At 36.4% G+C, this 21,923-nt stretch overlaps 1 protein-coding gene and 1 long non-coding RNA gene across 2 annotated transcripts in view; one reads left to right on the forward strand and one right to left on the reverse strand.

Annotated features, from left to right (window-relative positions):
- bcar3 (BCAR3 adaptor protein, NSP family member) overlaps positions 1 to 12,165 on the reverse strand; it is a 50,812-nt gene extending 38,647 nt beyond the window's left edge. Inside the window, exons 1-2 of the mRNA XM_067394578.1 lie at positions 11,957 to 12,165; positions 1,694 to 2,039 (exon numbers count right to left, since the gene is read on the reverse strand). Of these exons, the coding sequence (XP_067250679.1) occupies positions 1,694 to 2,031 (338 nt within the window). The 5' untranslated portion in view covers positions 2,032 to 2,039; positions 11,957 to 12,165. The remainder of the gene's footprint in view (positions 1 to 1,693; positions 2,040 to 11,956) is intronic.
- On the forward strand, positions 4,991 to 15,436 carry LOC137026931 (uncharacterized). Its single transcript, XR_010895952.1, has 4 exons — positions 4,991 to 5,077; positions 9,629 to 9,739; positions 13,270 to 13,443; positions 14,529 to 15,436. It is a non-coding gene; the product is annotated as an uncharacterized lncRNA (long non-coding RNA).
- Positions 15,437 to 21,923: the final 6,487 nt, after the last annotated feature.

Consider the following 21,923-nt stretch of genomic DNA (forward strand, 5'->3'; position numbering starts at 1 on the left):
ATAAATGACAAAATAATGTCATATTTTTATTTTATCTATTGAATTTTTAATGTAGCAGTAATTAGTATTTTAATTATTTATATTTATTTATAATTAACTCACCAATTTATTTTATTTATTCATTTAAATTACCAAAACATGGCTTAATAATTCTTATATATTTAAATATTATTTTTACATTATTTTATCTTTCATTTTTGGAAATATAAGTTTATGCAAAGAAAATAAAAAAGCTATAATTGAATATTTAGTTTGACCTCCTGAGGTTGCCAATCAACATTTTTATTATATAAAAATGTTATATATACATAACATTTTTTTATTATATATATATATATATATATATATATATATATATATATATATATATATATATATATATATATATATATATATATATATATATATATATATATAAATATATACTTTAATTTATGAATTATAGGGCCTATTTTGTGCCCTGTTTGTGGAAAGTGCCCTCTATAATCTGTAACACTCTCCACTGAGCCAGACTTAGATTACTTTACTATATCTGCCAGGTCTTTTATTGAGGGTGAGATATATTACCTGTTAAGTCAGTCTGCGTAAATAAGGGACAAACACAAACTGCTTTGTTGCAGACTGTGATAAGATCAGAAAGTCAGTGAGGACGATACAGTCAAACAAGCCCAGAGCTACTGCAAAGAGACGCAGGTAGACAGTGAGGAAAAAGAGACAAGACGTAAGAAAAAGAGATTGAGTCAGTCCTGTATATGAGACTGAGCCAGTAGCAGCTTGTATTTTGTGATTATGATCTCAGATGTCCTATTTTCTGAAGTAAACCAGTAAAGTTAGCAGTTGGTGGGCTGAAGATTTGGTGTTGACTGCTCTGACATCCAACTTTCTCAGTTAAAATATCCATATATTACATTTTGGAACTTATGATACTATGACGTTTAATTCAGAAAGCATTGTACTGAAGGTAAACAAGTTATCAATGAACTTATAATGTCCTATAACACTGTGTCCTAACTGGGCAAAACACAAAAAGGTTCCAGCAACAAAATTGTTTTTATTACTTGTTACTTTGTCATGATTAGGACACGGTGTAATAGTACAATGTAAAATTTGGTCAGTGCTTACTAAACTGTCCTATTCTATAATAAGATATGACATATATTTATGTGCACAGCCAGTACCAGATGTGTGGGAGTGATATTGTAGTGCTAATTTTGATCAAAAATGGTTTGATCATATTGTACTTTTATATAGTCAGTAAAGTGACCGAACTGGCTTGCTCATTCTCACACTTTCATCATTTGTTTGGTTTTAGATATTTTTAGTTAAAGTGCCTAAGCTGTGAAGAGCAGGCAGGTTAAGTTGCTGCGGTGTTGACATTCACCTTAATCTTGACCTTAACCTTGACTTTGTCTTTGAAAGCCTGTTTCATTATAGTAATGTTAGCTGAGGGGAAGAGCAGTATATGATTTCATGAATTGGGAGTGTGTTTTTAACCTTACTACATGTTACTGTTAAGACTTCCCATTTATCTGAAGGACGTTGGTGCTGACGAGTCCATAAAATAGCAACACCTCAACAATTGGGTAGCTTTCAGTTTTTTGCAAAGATTGTGGTGCTTTTGAGGCTGCTGTAGGGCTTTGTTGCATTTGAATCATTGGGAGAGGACAGGTGTGTAGATAGTTATACTGTTTACCTGGACGTGACGCTGCCTTTCCTGTTTGAGTAGAAAGCCTGGTGTTCTTCAATAATGTTGTGTATTAGCGGTGACGGTGGCAGGCGATATCGGCCTGGGTATGGAGCTGCTGATGATCCCACATTTCCATTCATCTCCCACTGCTTCACAGGGGAACCAGTGCTGTTCTTCTTTTTGCGAGGCAGTGTGCCATGGATGGAGACGCCCTGGTAGCCGCTGACCGGCATCTCTGCCACGACGGTCCGTGAGCTCAGTAGATCCATGGAAGATGCGAGCGGGCACTGCCGCCCAACGTGCATGTTCCTGGGCAGACTGGAAAACCTCCCTTCTGCCATCATCCTCAGCTCTGTAAAACAGTAAAAAAGACAACAATTTATGAGAAGTCTATATTTTAAAATGTAATTAGTTACTGTGATGGCAAAGCTGAATTTTCAGCAGCCATTACTCCAGTCTTCAGTGTCACATGATCCTTCAGAAATCATTCTGATATACTCATAAAACATTTCTTATTATTTATTAACGTTCAAAAGTGTTGAGCTACAAAAGTGTTGAGCTGCTTCCACACCAGTAAGTCCTTCGTTAATCTTCGGAACACAAATTAAGATATTTTAGTTCAAATCCGATGGCTCCGTGAGACCTCCGTAGGAAACAATGTCATTTCCTCTCTCAAGATCCATAAAGGTACTAAAAACATATTTAAATCGGTTCATGTGAGCACAGTGGTTCAATATTAATATTATAAAGCGACGAGAATATTTTTGGAGTGCCAAACATAACAAAATAACGACTTATTTAGTGGTGGCCGATTTCAAAACACTGCTTCATGAAGCATCGGAGCACAGTGAATCTGTGGATCGAATCTGCTGTTCCGAGCGCCAAAGTCACGTGATTTCAGCCGTTGGCAGTTTGACACGCGATCTGAATCATGATTCGACACACTGATTAGTTTATGCTCCGATGCTTCATGAAGCAGTGTTTTGAAATCGATTATTTAAAATTGATTATTTTTGACGCTCCAAAAATATTCTCGTCGATTTATAATATTAATATTGAACCACTGTACTCACATGAACCGATTTAAATATGTTTTTACTACCTTTATGGATCTTGAGAGAGGAAATGTCATTGCTCCCTATGGAGGCCTCACGGAGACATCGGATTTGAACTAAAATATCTTAATTTGTGTTATGAACGAAGGTCTTACGGGTGTGGAACGGCATGAGGGTAAGTAATAAATGACAGAATTTTCATTTTTGGGTGAACTAACCCTTTCATATTTTTGTGGAAACTGTGATGCATACTTTTCAGGATTCTTTGATGATAGCATTTTAAAAGAACAGCATTTATTTTAAATACATAGATGCAAACTCCTCACCTTTCAGTGACAACTCACCTTTTTGAGATCAAAATAGGTCACCTATGGGATTTGTATAGATCCAAAAGTGTTTTATGGGGGGTGGGGGGTCTTACAAGGGTACTTGTGAATTTACAAGGGTAAATATAGAACTGGTTGTTTCAATAAGTACGGTACAGTGCTTCCTTTACTCTTTACTTTAAAAACTATGTCTATAAAGGGTAATATTTTATGTATTTAAGGTCTGAGATGTGGGAACGGTGAAGAGAGAGAGGGCAGTTTGCAGTTCAGTATTACCTTCTAATCAGCCAATACCATCTTAAATAGCGTGCATAGCTCTTCATCTTTTATAATATGACCCAATGTTGATTTTGGTAAAATGTTGCAACAATATGTTTTTTTTTTTGTGAAAAATTACAGTTTTGGACATATATAAAGTAAAAATAAATAAATAAATGAATAAATAAAAACATTAAAATAACTACAAATGAGCATGTAAAGCAAATATCTTTAAAAAAATATATATCCATGCGGAGCATGCCCCCTGCCCCAAACAATGTTCTCACCTTTTTGTTCCGCTTACCTGTTTGCATCCCTGTAAATAGCATATTTTCTAATAATGTAATAGTTAAAGGGTTAATTCACCCAAAAATGAAAATTACCCCATGATTTACTCACCTTCAATCCATCCTAGATGTATATGACTTTCTTCTTTTAGACGAATACAATCAGTATTAAGTAATGTCCTGGCTCTTCCAAGCTTTATAATGGCAGTAAATAGAGGATGAGATTTTGAAGCCCAAAAATGTGCATCCATCTATCATAAAAAATAATCCACAAGGCTCCGGGTGGTTAATAAAGGCCTTCTGAAGCAAAATTATGCATTTGTGTAAGAAAAATATCCATATTTAAAATTAATTAGCTTTAAATATGTTTTTTTTTTTTTTTTTTTTTACACAAAATATAACTCTGATTGTATTCGTCTGAAAGAAAAAAGTCATATACACCTAGGATGGCTTGAGGGTGAGGGTAATTTTCATTTTTGGGTGAAGTATCCCTTTAACTGTCACTTTTGATAAATTTATTGTGTCCTTGCTGAATAAAAGTATTCATTTCTTAAAAAAAAAAAAGTGTTAGTCTATTTCCTTAACATGAAGGTATATATAATACTGGCAAGTAGTCTGTTTGTACCTATTATTGACCACACAGATAAGGTGAAATGTTACTGGGTGTTATTTCTTCTGACATTCTTTCAGGTGGTATCAACAGCTAGTGTTTAAATGAAACCTCCTGCCATGTGTGCCCTCTGGCACAGGTAAATTGGAACGCATCACTGTTTGATAGACCTGTCTCCTGGCAGCAACAGAGAGAAACAAAAAACAGACATCTCTCTCAAAGAGAGGGAACTCCGTTCAGTCTGACCACAAAACATGCAGATAAGGATCTTCCCTTGTTGTCTCCAAACTCATGTTTACTTCAGCATTCCACAGCCACACGAAGACCACTAATTGGTGCAGTGAAAGTGGAGACAGATTTTATGGAATTATGTATAAGCTAGATTTGAAGGCATCACACTTTTTTTTTTTTTCAAAGGGATAGTTCAATTGAAAATAAACAGTGGGTGTGTGAGTTCACTGACCCAGACACTGGATGAGTGTGTGTGAGTGTTGACCCCATTATTCGGGGCACACATGCACGCAGCAGAGCTGGTGTTGCCGTCACCATCTTTTGTCCCTTTTGTGATGAGTGAAACTCAATCTTGGACCCTGACAGCGCTTCTGTTTAAGGTCTGGCATGATCTCATTCACTTCATAAAAAGGGGGGAGCTGATTTCATACTCAGATTCATTCCACAAAGTTCACCACCATCCACCCCCAAATGTTCTTCCTCTGCTACATATAACTGTTCATTTAGTTCTGGGTTAGCAGCTCATATTGTTTGTGTTTTCCCATAAATTGCAGTGCAGCAGTGCATCCGGGGTCCAAAATGAACACTTGCCGAGCACCAGCTGTGACTGAAATTTTGCCCTGGTGAGTAAATAAAACTGCTTGTTTTATTCAAATAAAATAAGATGCCCAACAGAATTATATAGTCTGTCCTGGTCCCTCACTGTTTATTTATCTGATGTAAGCAATGTATGTGAATCAAATTGTTACTGGAATGGATTATGTGAGAGAAGGCTCTTACTTTTAGCATTATATAACACTAGAACTTAATATGGCGGCATTCCTTGCATTATGAGCTGCACAATTGTAATATCTTCATTGTGATATCATTTTTGTGTGAGGTTTCAACAAGGTGTAGACATAGGCTAAATGAGGTTTATTCTACAGTATAGACAGCAAGGTTGATTATGATTATAATAGGAGCTAATATTGTCACATTCTTGATTATAATTTATTTAAATTTTTAATAACCATTTTGTTATCTGCTGCAAGGGTTAATGTTGTAATGAAGTATACAATTAATTAAAAAAATTACAACAAGGAACAATATATTCTTAATATTCTTAAAACAACCTATGTTATATCTTAACACATCAGTGTGTCTAGTTAAGGACAACACATTTTGTGTTACTTTTGACTCAACCATGTGTTATTCCTGCTCATTTTCTTCACACTAATGTGTTATATTTACACAATTTGTGTCAATTATGTACACAAAATGTGTCACAAAAAATAACACAAAAAATGTGTTGTTAATTAACACATCCTTAACTAATGGGAAATTATGGAAGCTTGTTTCCATCATGGAATAAAAAGGGGGATTGTGACTTTTCATCTCATAATTCTTACTTTTTTCTTTCACATTTGTGAGTTATAAAGTCAGAATTGTGAGATAAAAACATGCAATTGTGATAAAATATCAGAATTGTGAGCTGACTTTTTTTTAGAATTGCAAGTTTATATTTCGCAATTCTGAGGAAAAAGGTAATTGCGAGGAAAAAAGTCAGAATTCTCTCATTGTCCAAAATTAACTCTGTTACACTGTGCACTGGTGGATAAATTGATAAAACTTATCATGAATTAGCAAGTTTATATCTCACAATTCTCAAAAAAAGTTAACTCGCATTTGTGAGATAAAAAGTCGCAATTACCTTTTTTATTTTTTTATTCCGTGGTGAAACAAGCTTCCACAGGAAATACAGTTTTGTGGTCAGAAAAAAAATGATTCATGATAAGTTTTCTCAATTTATCCACCAGTGCACAGTGTGACAGAGTTAATTTTGGACAATGAGTGCATCTGTGGAGAATGGAAAGACATGGAAACTCCCTGGTAAAGCCCTGTCGGGGTGTTTAAACCTGCAAACTTACCACAGTCACCTCTGCCCCCAAAAATGCACTGATCCGTGACCACCAACGTCCTGAATCAGTTTATCATGTGACTGTGCTCCTTTAATGCTTTTCTTCAGTATCATTTTAGATTTAACAAACCCTAAGGTAACAGTTGTGCCTTTTTCTTAAAGAATAAGAAAATATATGCACTGTATCAGACTACAGCTGTCATACACCTGTAAATCACTTTTTTATTTGTGTTTATGTAACTCTTTACACAGTCTGGGTGTTCTGGTGTATAATGACTAGATCCACACAGCGGGTTTTTAAATGGTTTGATCAGGGCACTTTGCAATGTTATGAAATCCCTCTATGAATACCTCAGCTGTATATTTATGCACCTGGAGCACCTGTGCGCTGTCCCGGGGCCCTGAAACACGAGACTCTATTCACTGGTGCTGTTTTTCATGTGGTGTGTAATGGCTAGGAGACATTAAAATCCACAGATCAGTGTTACTGAGTTATCATCCTGGCTAGTCAGGAATCCCATTTTGGTTTCAGATTAATTTGTCTCACATGTCTCAGAGTGTGAGGGATAGTCATGCTCCTCTGAGGCGACAGATCTGGACTTCCTGTGTCAGGGGAAGTGAGGGGTCTGAGTCATGATACTCATATACACTGGTGATTTTAGGAGGGCAACTGTGACCTTACTAAAAATAAAAATAGGAACATATAGTGATAAAAGCGGGCATGCTCATATCAGATTTGTTTTTAAGGGATCAGATTTTAAAGGGGGCAGAACCTCCAGGTTCCTGAAGGAGGCCATTTATATAGGTATGAATATAAATCTTTCCTTCAACCTACATATTTCACAGGTGATTGTGATTTAAAGGGATGGTTTACCCAAAAATACAAAATTATTTCAGCACTTACTCACCCTCATGTCTTTCAAAACCCATCTTACAAACATTTATTATATAGAAGAAACATAATAAATAAATACAGGTCTTGGAATGATATGAGACATTTTTATTTGTGTGAATTACTCTGTAAAACTTTCCTCTAATGAATAATGAGGCCTTACTGAGGTAACAAGACTAACAAATCACATTCTATACATTTAAACAGCCAATGAAAATCATTTCGGTGTAAAAAGTAATTAACCTCAGCTATGTTTTCTTTTTTTCTTGTAAAGAAACGTCTCATCATTGACCACTGCAGTCTTTAATTTAAATCAATGCTTTTTAATTATACCCATCGTTGAGGATGGATGAACTTGAGTCAGGTGCAATTACGGAAAAAGCTGAGAAAATCTCTAGTCATTGATTTCATCAGTCTACTTTTTATTTTTAAATGATTAAGAACAATTACATTTTTTCTTTACTTTGGTTCAACTACTTTTAGCTAGATCCTTTAACTTTTAAGTAAAATTCCCCATAGTGTTATTTCTCTGTGCTTTATACACCCAGACTGAAAGAAAAAAGCTGAAAAGTTTATATGGTTGTGAGCACTGTGTAATATTGTTAAATATAATAATAGCAGCAATGTTTAATATGTGTAACATGGACACTATAATGTAAAATATATTGTAACTATTACATAAACTACTCAGTGCAACAGGAATCTTAAACATAAGTGATTTCCCTGCTCCTGCTCTTAGCCCAGGTTAAAAGGCCACTGTAAGCTAACTTGGTGTCTAAGCATGGTGTAATTTTCAACATTTCAGCACCCAGTGAGGCAGAGAGACAGCTGTCAGCACTGCAGATATGCAGAAGCGGGTCCCCTGTGGCTCTGGATTACATATGCTAAACAATTAAACCGTTAACTTTCATTTCCTCCCCAGAGGTCATGAATATGCAAAATGCTCATTAAACGGTTCTTAATTAATGTTTTGCTCTTCTATTTTCTCTGTAGACTCCCTATTGATTCTCCAGTTTTCTCTCAAGTGCTTGTTCTATTCTAGACTGACATGCCATCATATGACCTCACTTCAAAATGTCAATCACAGTAGCCCATTCTCTCTCAATCCTGAAAGCACAGCTGGTTGCTGGCTCACATCAACCCCTATATCAAACACTTATTTGCCTCTGGCTAATACATTGTCATGTTTGGGAACGTTAAATTTCCTTTGTTCTCCAGGCAAGTCATTATCTTGTTCTTTTTTAGGCTGTCTTGTACACAGATTACAGAGATAATTTACAGGAATATTCTGTCATTACTTATTCACCCTCATGTTGTTCCAAACCTCTATGACATACTTTCTCTCGTAGAACACCAAAAAAGTTAATGAGGATATCTGAGCAGCTCTTTTTAATACTATGAAAATGGATGACGACCAAGGGCTTATTTGTTTTGTTTTGTCAGAAAAAGACAAAAAAGTAGTCTAGAAAACTTATTCCGAGTCTTCGGAATCCATACAATACCTTTATGTGATGAACTGACTAATAATTAACTAATAACAGCCGTGGTCACCATTTACTTATGGGAAAGAGCAGCTTGGACATGCTTTAAATGAACAAAAAAAGGACATGGGCATAAGTAAAATAATTGGCTGAAATATCCCTTTAAGGCTTTGAGGCAGTTGAAGAAATGTTTTCAGTATGTTTTTTTTTCTCTTGCTAATAAGCTATTGCTTGCTCATTTCAGGTTGCTTAAAAAGGATTATCCAGAGGCAATTATGCAACAGTATTAAAAGGGGGATAGATGTAGGAATTGTACTGGTTACAATAACAATCACAGACGAGGTCACACTGGTTTTTTTCATACTCAAAATGTGCAAGTAATACAAACAAGACTCTCATAGCAAAAAGGTTAAATACATGAAGGAGGAGAATTCTTTGCGCATTTCAAAACAACAAGACAACTATTCTCACCCTGGCCCTTTCACCGTCCAGCCATCCCCCACAGGAGTTGGTGGGAATCTCGTGAATAATGCAGTTCTCTTTTAATTAATTCAAACCTGCTTACAGAACACAAAGACTCGAGTGAGAGGAGAGCAAGTGTAGGGTTTAAAGAGCTCTTAACACACAGCCATGCATCAACCATGATGGCCAGAAGGAGTGGAGAACACATTCTGTAGTTCTGATAGAACCAACCAATGAATTGTAGAACCAAAGTGCATCTTTTAACAAAGAATGGAGCAGGTTCACTACAAGTTAAGATGTCTGACATGCTGTCGATTACCACAGAAAATTATGTTTTGTTATTCAAGCTGTAAATTGGTTGAATTGTCCTTTTAGTGGTAGGATTATTATAGGGAGATTACCATCTGGTTATTCTGACATAATTCCTGTGGTCACTTCCTAGGTCACATCCCTTACTGGTATCCCTGCTGTGTGGATCATGTGAGAGTTACCAGGTGCTCTGGATTTAAATGACCATGACGAAAGTTGGAAAATTGGACTTTGGATAGACAAGGTTAGTACGCCATTTTTCACATCTCATGTTGACAAAGTATTGTGTCTGTTTGATGGGATGTTAAATGATTGTGGTCTTGTGTTGGGTCACCACTTAATGTCCAATGTAAAATGTACACTGCCGTTCAAAAGTTTGGGGTCAGTATGATTTTTAAAAAAGAAATTAATACTTTTGTTTATCCAGGTTGCATTAAATTGTTTAAAAGTGACATTAATGAGTTTTTCATTGTTATTGTTGTTATATAATCCTGAAAAATTAATCCTGTTTCACACCCTCTAAAAAATGCTGGGTTGTTTCAACCCAAATTTGGGTCAAATATGGACAAACCCAACCGTTGGGTTAAAAAATGCATTTAAAAATGTAACCCAATGGTTGGGTTTGTCCATTTTTGACCCAAACTTGGGTTGAAACAACCCAGCATTTTTTAGAGTGCAGCGTCCACAAAAATATTAAGCAGAACAACTGTTTTTAACACTGATAACAAAACCTATTAGAATGACTTCTGAAGGATCATGTGACACTGATGGCTGGGTAATGGCTGCTGAATATTCAGCTTTGCAATCACAGGGAATTACATTATAAAATATATATTTAAAAAGAAAACAGTCATTTTAAATTGTAATAATATTTCACAATATTCCTGTGGTTTGTTTTTGATCAAATCAAAATCTGACCTCAAATTTTGAATGATAATGTAGGTCTTGAAGCAAAACCAGCTGAGAACCGCTAGTCTAGATTTTACCGAGTGAGAGTTCTAGTACTTCCTGTATGACATCACTGTGTTTGTCTCATTGATTGAGGGTCCCATTGTCACTGACAATAGCAGTAAAGCAACAGGAGACAAAACAACCAAGAATGCACCATAGTTCTCCCAAAGCGGACCACTCGGCTGCACACAGAGGGACGAACATATGGGCAACAATACATCAACATCTCTCCTCTGCCCCCCATGACAGACACAACACTTTCTACTTCAACTCAGACTCCCTTACCTGTAGTCAACAGACACAAATCAGGCCTGAGTGGTTCATTACGCAGTCCCAGTACTAAAGCTTATCAAAATAGGAAGTGTGGAAATGCACGCAGACTTGTGAACACACCACACGCCCATTCACTGAAGGCGTGGAGTCAGCGGTCACATCCGTCTCTCTCAGCTCTATGTGCTAAAAGTAGATCCTTTAAGATTTCCAGTTCAATCACATGCAACACGACTGCTCCCTAATTACTGTAATGAGCATGTTTAGAGGAAAACACCAGAAACAAACAAACAGCAAGAGCAATGAAGGGAGGACAGAATGAGACCAAAACAGAGAAGGGTCCCAGTTCCTCTGCTTTCAAGAAGTTGATTATGCTAAATAAGATGACAAGATTTTATCAAGGAATAGTCATCGACACCTTTTCTACATTTTAATGCCCTTATTCGATATGCGCATGTCTGTGTATGTTTTGACCAGACAAGAAACAATTTTTGTTTTTTGTTTTTTTTTTAATAATGAGCTGTTTTTGATTGGATATTTTTTTGATTTAATAGATTTTGTTGTACAGTTAAACACACACTGATAGTTGTTCTTGTTATAAAAGTTGTTGAGATACTAATTTCATAGCTTTCTCTTTTACAGTCAATCTTTAATTGACCCTTCTTTTGTTGAGCAGTAAGGGGTGAGAGGAGATGTCAAGCCTCAACCCCCTGCTACCCATCTACGATGTGACCCGCAGTGCTGTATTAAGCCTGTGAGTCGACTTGTGAGATTTGTGTCATATTAATCACAAATTTATTAAAGTCCTCAACAGTGGCTGCCACTGTTTTCCACATGAGCAACTCCAAAGACAACAGACACTGCTGCTGCAAGACTTAATAAAACTCACACACACACACACCCCTCACAAAAGCTACTGTCAGCTACTGAATCTAACACACAAAGAGTCACAGACAGTTCGCAAGGTTAGACAATCATAATTAGCATTATTTGTTGTTCAAAATGATATACTTAAAAACTATAATATATATATATATATATATATATATATATATATATATATATATATATATATATATATACTGTATGTGTATTGTGTATATATACTGTATACACATTCATATGTACATGTATACACACAAACACGCATATATATATATATATATATATATATATATATATATATATGCAAAAAAGATAGGAAAGTTAAATAACTAAATACATTTATTTCTTTTCTTACCTGGCTAAAGGTTGTAGTTTTTCCAAGTATGCAAAAACCAAATATTCTCCTTATGCAGTCTGTGAGTAAGAGTTTCAGAGTTTCACAGCAAACATAGCGATGTAGTGCACAGATTGAAGGACAACAAGACGTGCGTGAACGACAATCCTGTTATGTTGCCACTGACCTCCCACTATGAACTGTGCCGGTGTTTTTCAAGCAGTCTTACAATCTCCTCCAAGCCTCTCTCTCTCACACACACACTCTCTCTCTCTCTCTCCTTAGTTCAGCCCCCATGGGAGTGATTTAGGATTTCCCAGACACACCCTCTCCAATGGGTGGAACTTGAGGAGTCATCTCACAACTGACTAGCTGGCCCCTACCCCCAGCAGCTCCCTCCTCTGTCATGTGTCCAGTCCGCACATTACTGGCCCCTCTTTGTTCAAGTTAACTTTTTGGACAAGTATCACAGTTTTTGTTATGTGTAAACTTAATACTGAAAAACTGAAATAGTCCACTTTAGACTTTTGAAATAACTTTGCAACTACATGTAAACATCTCTCAAGAGTTTTAGTAGACTGTTCGGTTCATAGAACAAGTTGACATGTACTTGCAAACAGTGAATAGAATGCCTGTTGGGACCATCAAAATAAAGTGTTAGCAGATATTAAGCAAACTGTCAACTAACACTGTAATGACTGGTACTTGTAGTTACATAAAGTTAGTAGAATGTCTAAAGTGGACTAAATAGTATTCAAAATTAGAATTAGTGTGTCCCAAATCGTAGTATGTTAAAATGAGTATTCCAAAGACACCCTGATACTTTTTCCGGTTGCACACTCTAATGACTAATATTGCCCACAACCCATTGTGCAATGGACAAAGATTCTATTAGAACTACAAACATGAATAAAAAGTGTTAAAAAACTACAAATATGTCAGATGTGCGAGACCGACGGTTAAAGAGATAGTTGTAGATAAAGGGGTTTTAGTATCTTTAGTATCAGTATCTAGCCTGAGGTAAAGACATTTATGTAATGTTATCCACATTATATTTCATCTGCAACAGCATTGTGAACTTTTAGAAAGATATGTTTGGTCATTAACTTTTAAATGCATCATTATGCAAACACATAAGCAGAGTCTCCACTTGAAAGATCCAAGACTGGCAGATTTTTCTCAGATGTTTGGAAATTAAATTAAATTAAATGTGGAGGATTTTAACTGTGCATACTTTTAGTGCATAGTATAAGTAGGCAAACTTGGATGCAGCAAAAGTGATACCAAATGCTTTTTCAGAAATGGCTAAATGTTTTTTTTCTCTGTTGTCTCAGAGGACCAGAATTTCCCGTCTCTTTGTCCTCGGATTCCTCTTCATTGTCAGCGGGATGATAACAAATGACATAGGCAGGGTTCCTTCCCGAATGATTCAGACAGAGAGAGATGGGGTGCGGTGTGATCTGACTAAAGGCTAAGGAGAGCATGATGATCATGCAGGTGATTCAAAGGTTTGTTTTGTCACTCAGTTACCATCTGAATGTTGTGCAAAACATTGGAACAAATGTCAATAAAGTTCCAAAATACTCACATAACAGTAGATACACATAACATGAATAACAATAACAACTATCTTCTATGGGTGGTGTGCAGTTAGATACAGAACTAGCTAAATTGACATTTGTTTTGTCACTTTATTGTGTTTTTTAGGATGAGTGGAACTGACTGACCAATCAGTATCTGAAACCAAAACTATCCATTTAAAATAAACATTCTAGTGTTGAAGGGTTTCATATGTCCATACCAAAAGTCTATAAACACTATGCCACAGAATGAACTCTCTACTAACAAAGTGTGTGCACTCAGAAACACCGAAAAGGAGACATCTGGATTGAAATAGGCCTTCTTAAGTTACAGCACACCTGCCTAGAATACCAAAGTGTCAAAACCAGACATTGTCATGAAAATAGAGACATATATCTGTCAAAGACACCACTCAAAGTGCTGTTATCAATCTTTGGTTCCGTGCAATTAAATGTGCACACTTTGAAATTGAGCGTTTATTATGTGATATGGGCAATAGATCACTAAAAGGGAAGTGTTATGGTGAGTGTGCCAACATGTCTGGCTTGTTCAGCCCCAGTGTCCTGAAATATGGTAGTCACAACCAAAGATAACAATATCCATAACAAATAAATGGCAAGTCTTGCATAACAGCTTCACATTAAGTAACGCACTAAATTCGGATTAGATGAGCCAGATTTGAAGACCGCACATCAACTGAATGCATTTGTAATGTTGCTTAACAACCGTATTCAACTCTGCTTAAACTTGTGATAAATAACTCACTTTAATAACAAGGTCTTCTTCAACTTGACTTGACCTTCCATGTTTCTTTGTTACTCATGCATGTAAATAACATAAAGCTACCTGCTGGTTGTGATGTCAATATCTGACAGTGGTCAGTATTGCAAAATCTCTAGCGCTTGACACATTTCCACTATTGCATGACATTTACCTTTATAATGGCCAGCCCTAATGCCAATGATTGAAAGCAGACATTCTTTGCTTTAATCTGATGATCTCATCTCCTTAGGCACCTTAACATGGAGTCAGCATGCCTGACCGGACCACCTACAATCCCCAGCAGAGCAGCTTCGACTGGAGGAGGAGGGATGGATTCACTGATTTGACTAGTGGCTCATAATTCAAACAAGTCACAGAAGACACAAGTACATACAAAGGAGAGCACCTCATACATAGTGCTTTGTTTGTAACCATCGAAAGTGTTCTGACCTCAATGTTTACAATATTAGCTTTTTTACAAAGGAGAGCACCTCATACATAGTGCTTTGTTTGTAACCATCGAAAGTGTTCTGACCTCAATGTTTATTAGCTTTTTTTATAAAAAAAAAAGTAAAAAAAAAGAAACAAAGAAAGAAAAAGAAAGTATGTCCTCACAACAATGAAATCTTTGCAATTTTTTTCCTTCAGCATCAAATATGAGATTGTTGTTAGTATTATGTTGCATTTCTCAAAGAGAAACAAGCAAACTAGTAAGTAGTCTTATTTACTCACCAAAGCTAATTTTACTATCATTTGGAGCTTGGTGAATAATTCTTAACCATGTGTGGAACTTTTTAATCCACATCTTTGACTAAGTGCTGCCAAACATCTTCCAGAATGCATGAACACAAGACCAAGCCCATAGTGAGAAAGTGTCTTTTAGAAGGGATCTAGAGCTTATCAAATTATTTTCTGCTTATCTCTGTTTTTGTGAAAGGGAACTTGTTGCCTGTATTCATTCTACTGGTTTCGCTCAAGGTTGAGGGTAAGAACAGTTATCAAAGTATGAAATGTAAACTGTCTCACCCCATTCCACAACATGTAATCACGTTTTCAACAGGAAAATATTAATTTCCTTTCATGACTGATTTTCTGAATCATAAAGACTGTACGTAATGTGATAACGATTATTTCTACACTGACTTTTACAAACTTTACCACTAGGCTTAGATTTAAGAATGTTTATAAAGTTATTAATAGGGTAATTGTGCATGCATAATTCCATTGTATACCCTGGGAGAATAACTATAAAGCCTTATTAAACTGCTACTGGATAAAACCCATGTTAAAATTGAGCAATAAAGTGCCCCAGTCTTATCAGCTTTATCTTGTGGCCTGTGCCTCAGATAAACATGATGTGGAATCTGTTTGTCATGGCTGGTATTTTCCAACGCCGGCAAATAGCTGCTCAGCAGTGAGCATCACTACATCTGACCTCTCGGTTTACAGTCTAGATGTCATCAGGGGCAGTTTAGCTGCCACTTACACATGGAGAAGCACGGTCATATTGATGGACTAAGTGGCCACTGGTGGCTGGTTGCCCGGTTCCTGCATTCCTACTTACATAAGTGTAACTCTATTCCAGGCCACTGGATAAATATGGAGTTAAAGTAAAATTATCTTTACTAGGAAGAAGACTTCATATAGACCTTATTCTAAGCAGACAACATATTTCATATTTAAATTCATATGTTAAGCTTACATCATTTTCATGACTTTCTGGAGATTTTGTCATAAGGACATTTATTAAGATTCCTACATTTTTCATTGGGGGAATGACCCAAAACCACATATAAAAAAAGGTAATCCCAAGTGATGTTTGTCATTGTAAAACAGGATGTGAAAATAGAAAATAGGTAGAACTTGATTTTATCCATCTGGATTGTAACAAGTGAAAGTGATTTCTATATGACAGGTGATTGGAAAGCTGGTCTTATTTTTTATCATGTCAGCTAAACAAGAAAAGCTGTGTCAGAGGTGGAGCAAGTTTTAATTATACATAATCCAAAGATTTTTTTGCATTGATAAATCATTTACAGTAAAGACCAGGAACATGCACAAGTAAAAAGTGAGTCATTTTTGATTTTATGTCTTCAGATGTACTTTTTTTCAATCACTGCAATTTGTGTTTTTGCATTAAACCAAATACGGCGTCTTTGTCGAACTTGGCAGAATGCCAACAAACCCCTACTCCTAAAATTTATTTAAACATTGTTCAGAAGAGTAATGGACACTTTCTACAGGTGATATTTGTCTAGCAGACAAGAGAGCTTAATGCAGGTATCTGAAAAGCTTTTCACAGAGCAGCAGCAATGGCTACTTTATGTTCCAGTATCATCCGTCATGACGGATATATTTTGGACATGTATTAAATTTCAAAACACAGAGTTTATTTTTAAAGAGAGGGCCCAGCTGTTCATTCTGGCTGGGAAATGTGTTTACATTTATGAAATGCTGGCACCGAGCTGGATGTGACTGAGAGGTGAAGCTGATGCCAGCACTATTCTCACACCCAGTGTGAGCGCAAGGACAGGGAAGAGTTTTCCCACAAAACGCCCAAGAAACGCCCAGAATATATCCAAGAGACACCCTGGGCTTTCATCTCTGATGAGTTTTCTCACGTTTTCTCACAGGCTCAGCCTTGGCTCTAGAAATGTTTACCATTCTGCTTCTTTTTATATATTCTTATGCAGGATTAGGCTTTATAAAACACCCAAAGTGCTTAATGAAAGAACTGCATAATTGGGATTTAATTTTAGCATATATACACTCTGTAATTCAACTATTTTAATGCTTAGTCTTCATTATAGTTTCTGCAAAATTAAAAATTAAATTACATAAGTAAAATAATAATAAACAAAATCATGAAACTCACCTAGAAGGATTCATTGCTGACCTTGGCTATTATGTTGCTCGGAACTGCTTATGTATGGAATTTTATATGGTGGCATCCCTTTGAATGAATCTGCAGTCTGCACTGAGAGCAGGGAAGGCTGTGAGCCAACCACCCATTTAATAGCATGCTTTATTTAATAGTATACTCCAGCCCTTCTACACAAAAGCAGCCTGTCATCATTGAACATCACTGCAATGCCGTGCTCCAAATACATGAGTACTGTTTATGCACTGACACATTTTTCAACTACACAAAAGGCATCAAATAAAATAAAGTAGTGCCTGAAGCAAATCATCATTTACTTACCCTTGTCATTTCAAATCTATACGAACACAAAATAGAGAGGTTTTGCAGAATACACAGGCTGTTCTTTCCCATATAACACAAGCAGACGGTGACCAGTGGTTGTCAAGCTCCAAAAAAGTATAGTTTATAAATGTACCATAAAATAGCATAGTCCATATGCAAGACAATCATATGCCTTTAGAAAGTGTATGGACCACTTATATTTTTGTTTGTTTTGTGATTTTTGTCTTATTTGTCTTTTCTGCTAAACATCTTCCTCTGTGTTCAACAGATGATAAAGATTTGGTGATTAAATAAATGAGCAACTGGAATGTAATGCTTTTTAAATATGCACTTTAGCAGGTAAGCTTAGAAGATTAATTTCAAACAACTAGCAATAAAAAAGTAAAAACAAAATAGTTATGTGAATTGATTTTCATGGGAAATTATAGTGTTTTAATAAATAAATAAAGCTTAAATTAAAAATACAAAATTTTGTATGTAGTATAAGATCTGAATACACAGTCATTACTAGGGCTGCACAATATATTGTTTTAGCATCGATATCGCAATGTGCGCATCCATGATAGTCACATTTTCACATTGTCTCAAGTATAGGGATCGTAGTTGATCAGTTCCATTTTGGAACACATGTGATTAATTGCAACGTTTAACCATCATAGAGTGAAAGTCCTGTTAGTTTAAACATCATGCGCAAGAAGACTGGAACTCGCACGCTGTTTCCTTTGTGCACACAGAGCTGTATACACAGCACGTGAACACCGAATTCAAGTGCACCAAAATTAAGGTGCCCTAGAATTAAAAATTGAATTTACCTTGGCATAGTTGAATAACAAAAGTTCAGTACATGGAAAAGACATACAGTGAGTCTCAAACTCCATTGTTTCCTCCTTATGTAAATCTTATTTGTTTAAAAGACCTCCAAAGAACAGGCGAATATCAACATACTACTGACTGTTACGTAACAGTCGGGATCATTAATATGTACGCCCCCAATATTTGCATATGCCAGCCCATGTTCAAGGCATTAGACAAGGGCAGCCAGTAACGTCTGGATCTGTGCACAGCTGAATCATCAGACTAGGTAAGCAAGCAAGAACAACAATAGCGAAAAATGGCAGATGGAGCAATAATAACTGACATGATCCATGATATCATGATATTTTTTGTGATATTTGTAAATTGTCTTTCTAAATGTTTCGTTAGCATGTTGCTAATGTAGGCTACTGTTGGTTAAAGTTATTATCGTTTATTACTGTATTCACGGAGACAAGAGCCGTCGTTATTTTCATTTTTAAACTTGCAGTCTGTATAATGCATAAACACAACTTCATTCTTTATAAATCTCTCCAACAGTGTGTAATGTTAGCTTTAGCCACGGGGCACTATTAAACTCATTCAGAATAAAATATAAACACTCAAATAAATACTATACTCACATGACCCGAAGCATGCATGCAGCATACATGACGAACATCTTGTAAAGATCCATTTGAGGGTTATATTAGCTGTGTGAACTTTGTAAATGCACTGTATTATAGAGTCGCGAGCTCGATGGGCAGGGAGCATGAGATTTAAAGGGCCAGCAGCCCCTGAATCGGTGCATAGTTAATGATGCCCCAAAAAAGGCAGATAAAAAAATTAATTAAAAAAAAATATATATGGGGTATTTTGAGCTGAAACTTTCATAGACACATTCAGGGGACACCTTAGACTTAAATTACATCTTGTAAAAAAACATTCGGTGGCACCTTTAAGTCAAAATGCCCATCGCGGCGAGAATCCTCATAAGTCGGTTATGTGTTGTAAACAATTGAGAAAGAAAATAAATGCGTATCATTGTACAGGATCCGTGCATTCGTCTTTTAAAGTGACAGCAGCCTAATATACCCGCAGCTATCTGTCACCAATTTTATTCAAAAAACAAAAGAGAAAATCACTTTTGTAGCTTTAACAATTTGTATTAATGATATTAATTATATTTCATTTATATAGTGAAGACTATGCAGTGTTATTTTACATTTGATTATTCAATGTCTATACCTAAATACAGTTATATTTACCTGAAAAACATAAAGCACTGCTTATTTCGTTTGTATCTTTGTTCTAATGTATGTATCTATGCTTGTCAATTTTTGTTTTGTTTTTCTTCTGTGCAAAGTCACCCCAATCATCCTAGAATGATTAATTCTTTACAAATAGAGCTATTTAAATGATTTGGTGAATTTGTTTTCATATCAAAATATATATCACAGAAAAACAAAATATCGCACTGTCAGTTTTTTCCAATATTGTGTAGCATTAGTCATTACAATAATATTGCCAGATGTCTTGGAGAAACTCATGAAACTATCAAGATCTCTCACACAAGGCCACAGCAGTGGAGACTTGTACCTCTCTTTGCTCTGAGCATGGTGGTCTATGAACTTGCATGTGTAACATTTGCATTTCTCACAGGAAGTGAGGACTATAGGGGTTGAATGGAGACACTACTAGAATGGGTTGTTAAAGGTGTTGAAACTGGTTTAATCAGACCACCTATTGAGTCCTCAAACAGCCGAAACTTTTTAGGAAAACAATAGTTATTGTCCTCAAGCACGGGACCATGCCAGTAGAGACCAGACATCTTTTAACAACTGGCCATTTTGACAGAATACTAAGTTTTCAGACTATACTTAAAGCTTTTGGCTGTGTTGTAAAGCTTTTTAAAGTTTGTGTTAAAGACTGCTTGATTTGTAATACAAAATAATCCATGCATTTGTTCAAAAGCTGTTCAATACTATTCTTTTGGTTAATACTTGGAGACAGTTTTATTTGCATGGTCGTTGATCCAAGACATCTAATTCAACAGCTAATTTTCAAAAGTGTCAGAGTCTCTATAGCAATGAAGTCGAGGTAGTATGTTATTCCTGGGAAACGAGCCTCAGCCTGTCAGTGCACTGTTTGTATGTGTGTGTGTCCTGACTTGCTTTTTAAGGACTTAATTACACACAGTGGAGGGGTGCCCCTTACAGCAATGCTGACTGCCGGGATTGCGGGATGGGAGAAAGAGTTTATAATCACCTGGCAGCTCCTGCACACAGCAGCGTGTGTCTGCTCCTCCTCTACATAGACACGCGTCTGTGTCTGTTTGACTGAAGGGTAAGGGGTGGCAGTGTTGCCAGATTCTGCTAAAATAACAAGCAAATTGTTATGACAAAACAAGCCCAGAATAAGCAACCTGCCTCATCAAAATAAGTCAGTTTTTTGTGCTAGTAGAATTGCTTATTTTATTGATCTCATTTATAATAAGTGGGAATTTTTTCATGATGGCTATTATTGTTCGTTCAAACTTTATTGTGGTATGGGGCAAGCACTATCAACACCAAATACGTGACACTATTTTGTAAATAAACCCCATATGAATGCAACCTGCAACTGCCCATGAGCGACTTATGAAAAGACAAATGCAACGTCACTAACAACTAAATAAGTCATTTTAACTTAACAAATCAGTTTTTTTTTTTCAAAGCAGCTTTACAAAAAATTGTGACTTAAAGGTGCTACAGAGGATCTTTTCGTCGACTGAGAAACCAAAGACTGTTAGTGAGTTTCTGAAATGAGCGCATGCTATATAAGAACAACCCCCCTCCTTCACAGCTCATTTCGAGGGAACGCCTCCCAAAACTCGTGCACGAGTATTGGAACACGAGTATTTACCACCGGCATTAGCTGTGTCGTGTTAGTGGATTCATTATGTCGGACTCACCGCAGGTAACTCATAATCTGCAGTTGTTACTCCTGTCTCCTGACAAAAACTTTCCATGCGTTGCCTGTGGAGTGTGGAAAGTTACTGGAAAGTTACTCCTCTCACAAGGAACGTCATGGCAGTGATTGACAAGCCAGAGGGCCAATCGTTTACGCGATTGGCTGATGTTTTTAAGGCCCTACCTCGTGCACAGATGATGTATATTAATTAGGGGTGTAACAATACATCGATATAGATCGATACATCGATCTAATGTCTAACGATCCGATGCATCGATGCAATGCGTAAAAGTTCGATACCTGTGGGCCATTTATAGAGGCACCTTTGTTTTAACACTCTCCACATTTTCACACAATATCAGTCTATGCATTATCGCCAACGTCACTGGCTGATCGGGCCAGTGCTGAATCTTCACGAAAGTTTATAATTTGTTCGTGTTTAAAGCCTTGCAAAAAGCAGTGCGCACACATCTCAACCAGTGTCCGTTAGATCACAACATTGGAGAATAGAGTGCTATGAATCGTTCTTCACACACACAGTAACTGAAATTAAAACTGTTAAAAGAATATGGTCAATAAACTGCCGCATAAGAGCGCCTTGCACTCTTACTATGTGTTGCTTCAAGCACATCATTCTGCACACGGGATGCGCATAGTTTTCAGTTTTTTGACATTACACATTTTAGCACAGAACTA

Source organism: Chanodichthys erythropterus, chromosome 9 (genome assembly GCF_024489055.1).
Source record: "Chanodichthys erythropterus isolate Z2021 chromosome 9, ASM2448905v1, whole genome shotgun sequence".
NCBI lineage: Eukaryota > Metazoa > Chordata > Actinopteri > Cypriniformes > Xenocyprididae > Chanodichthys > Chanodichthys erythropterus.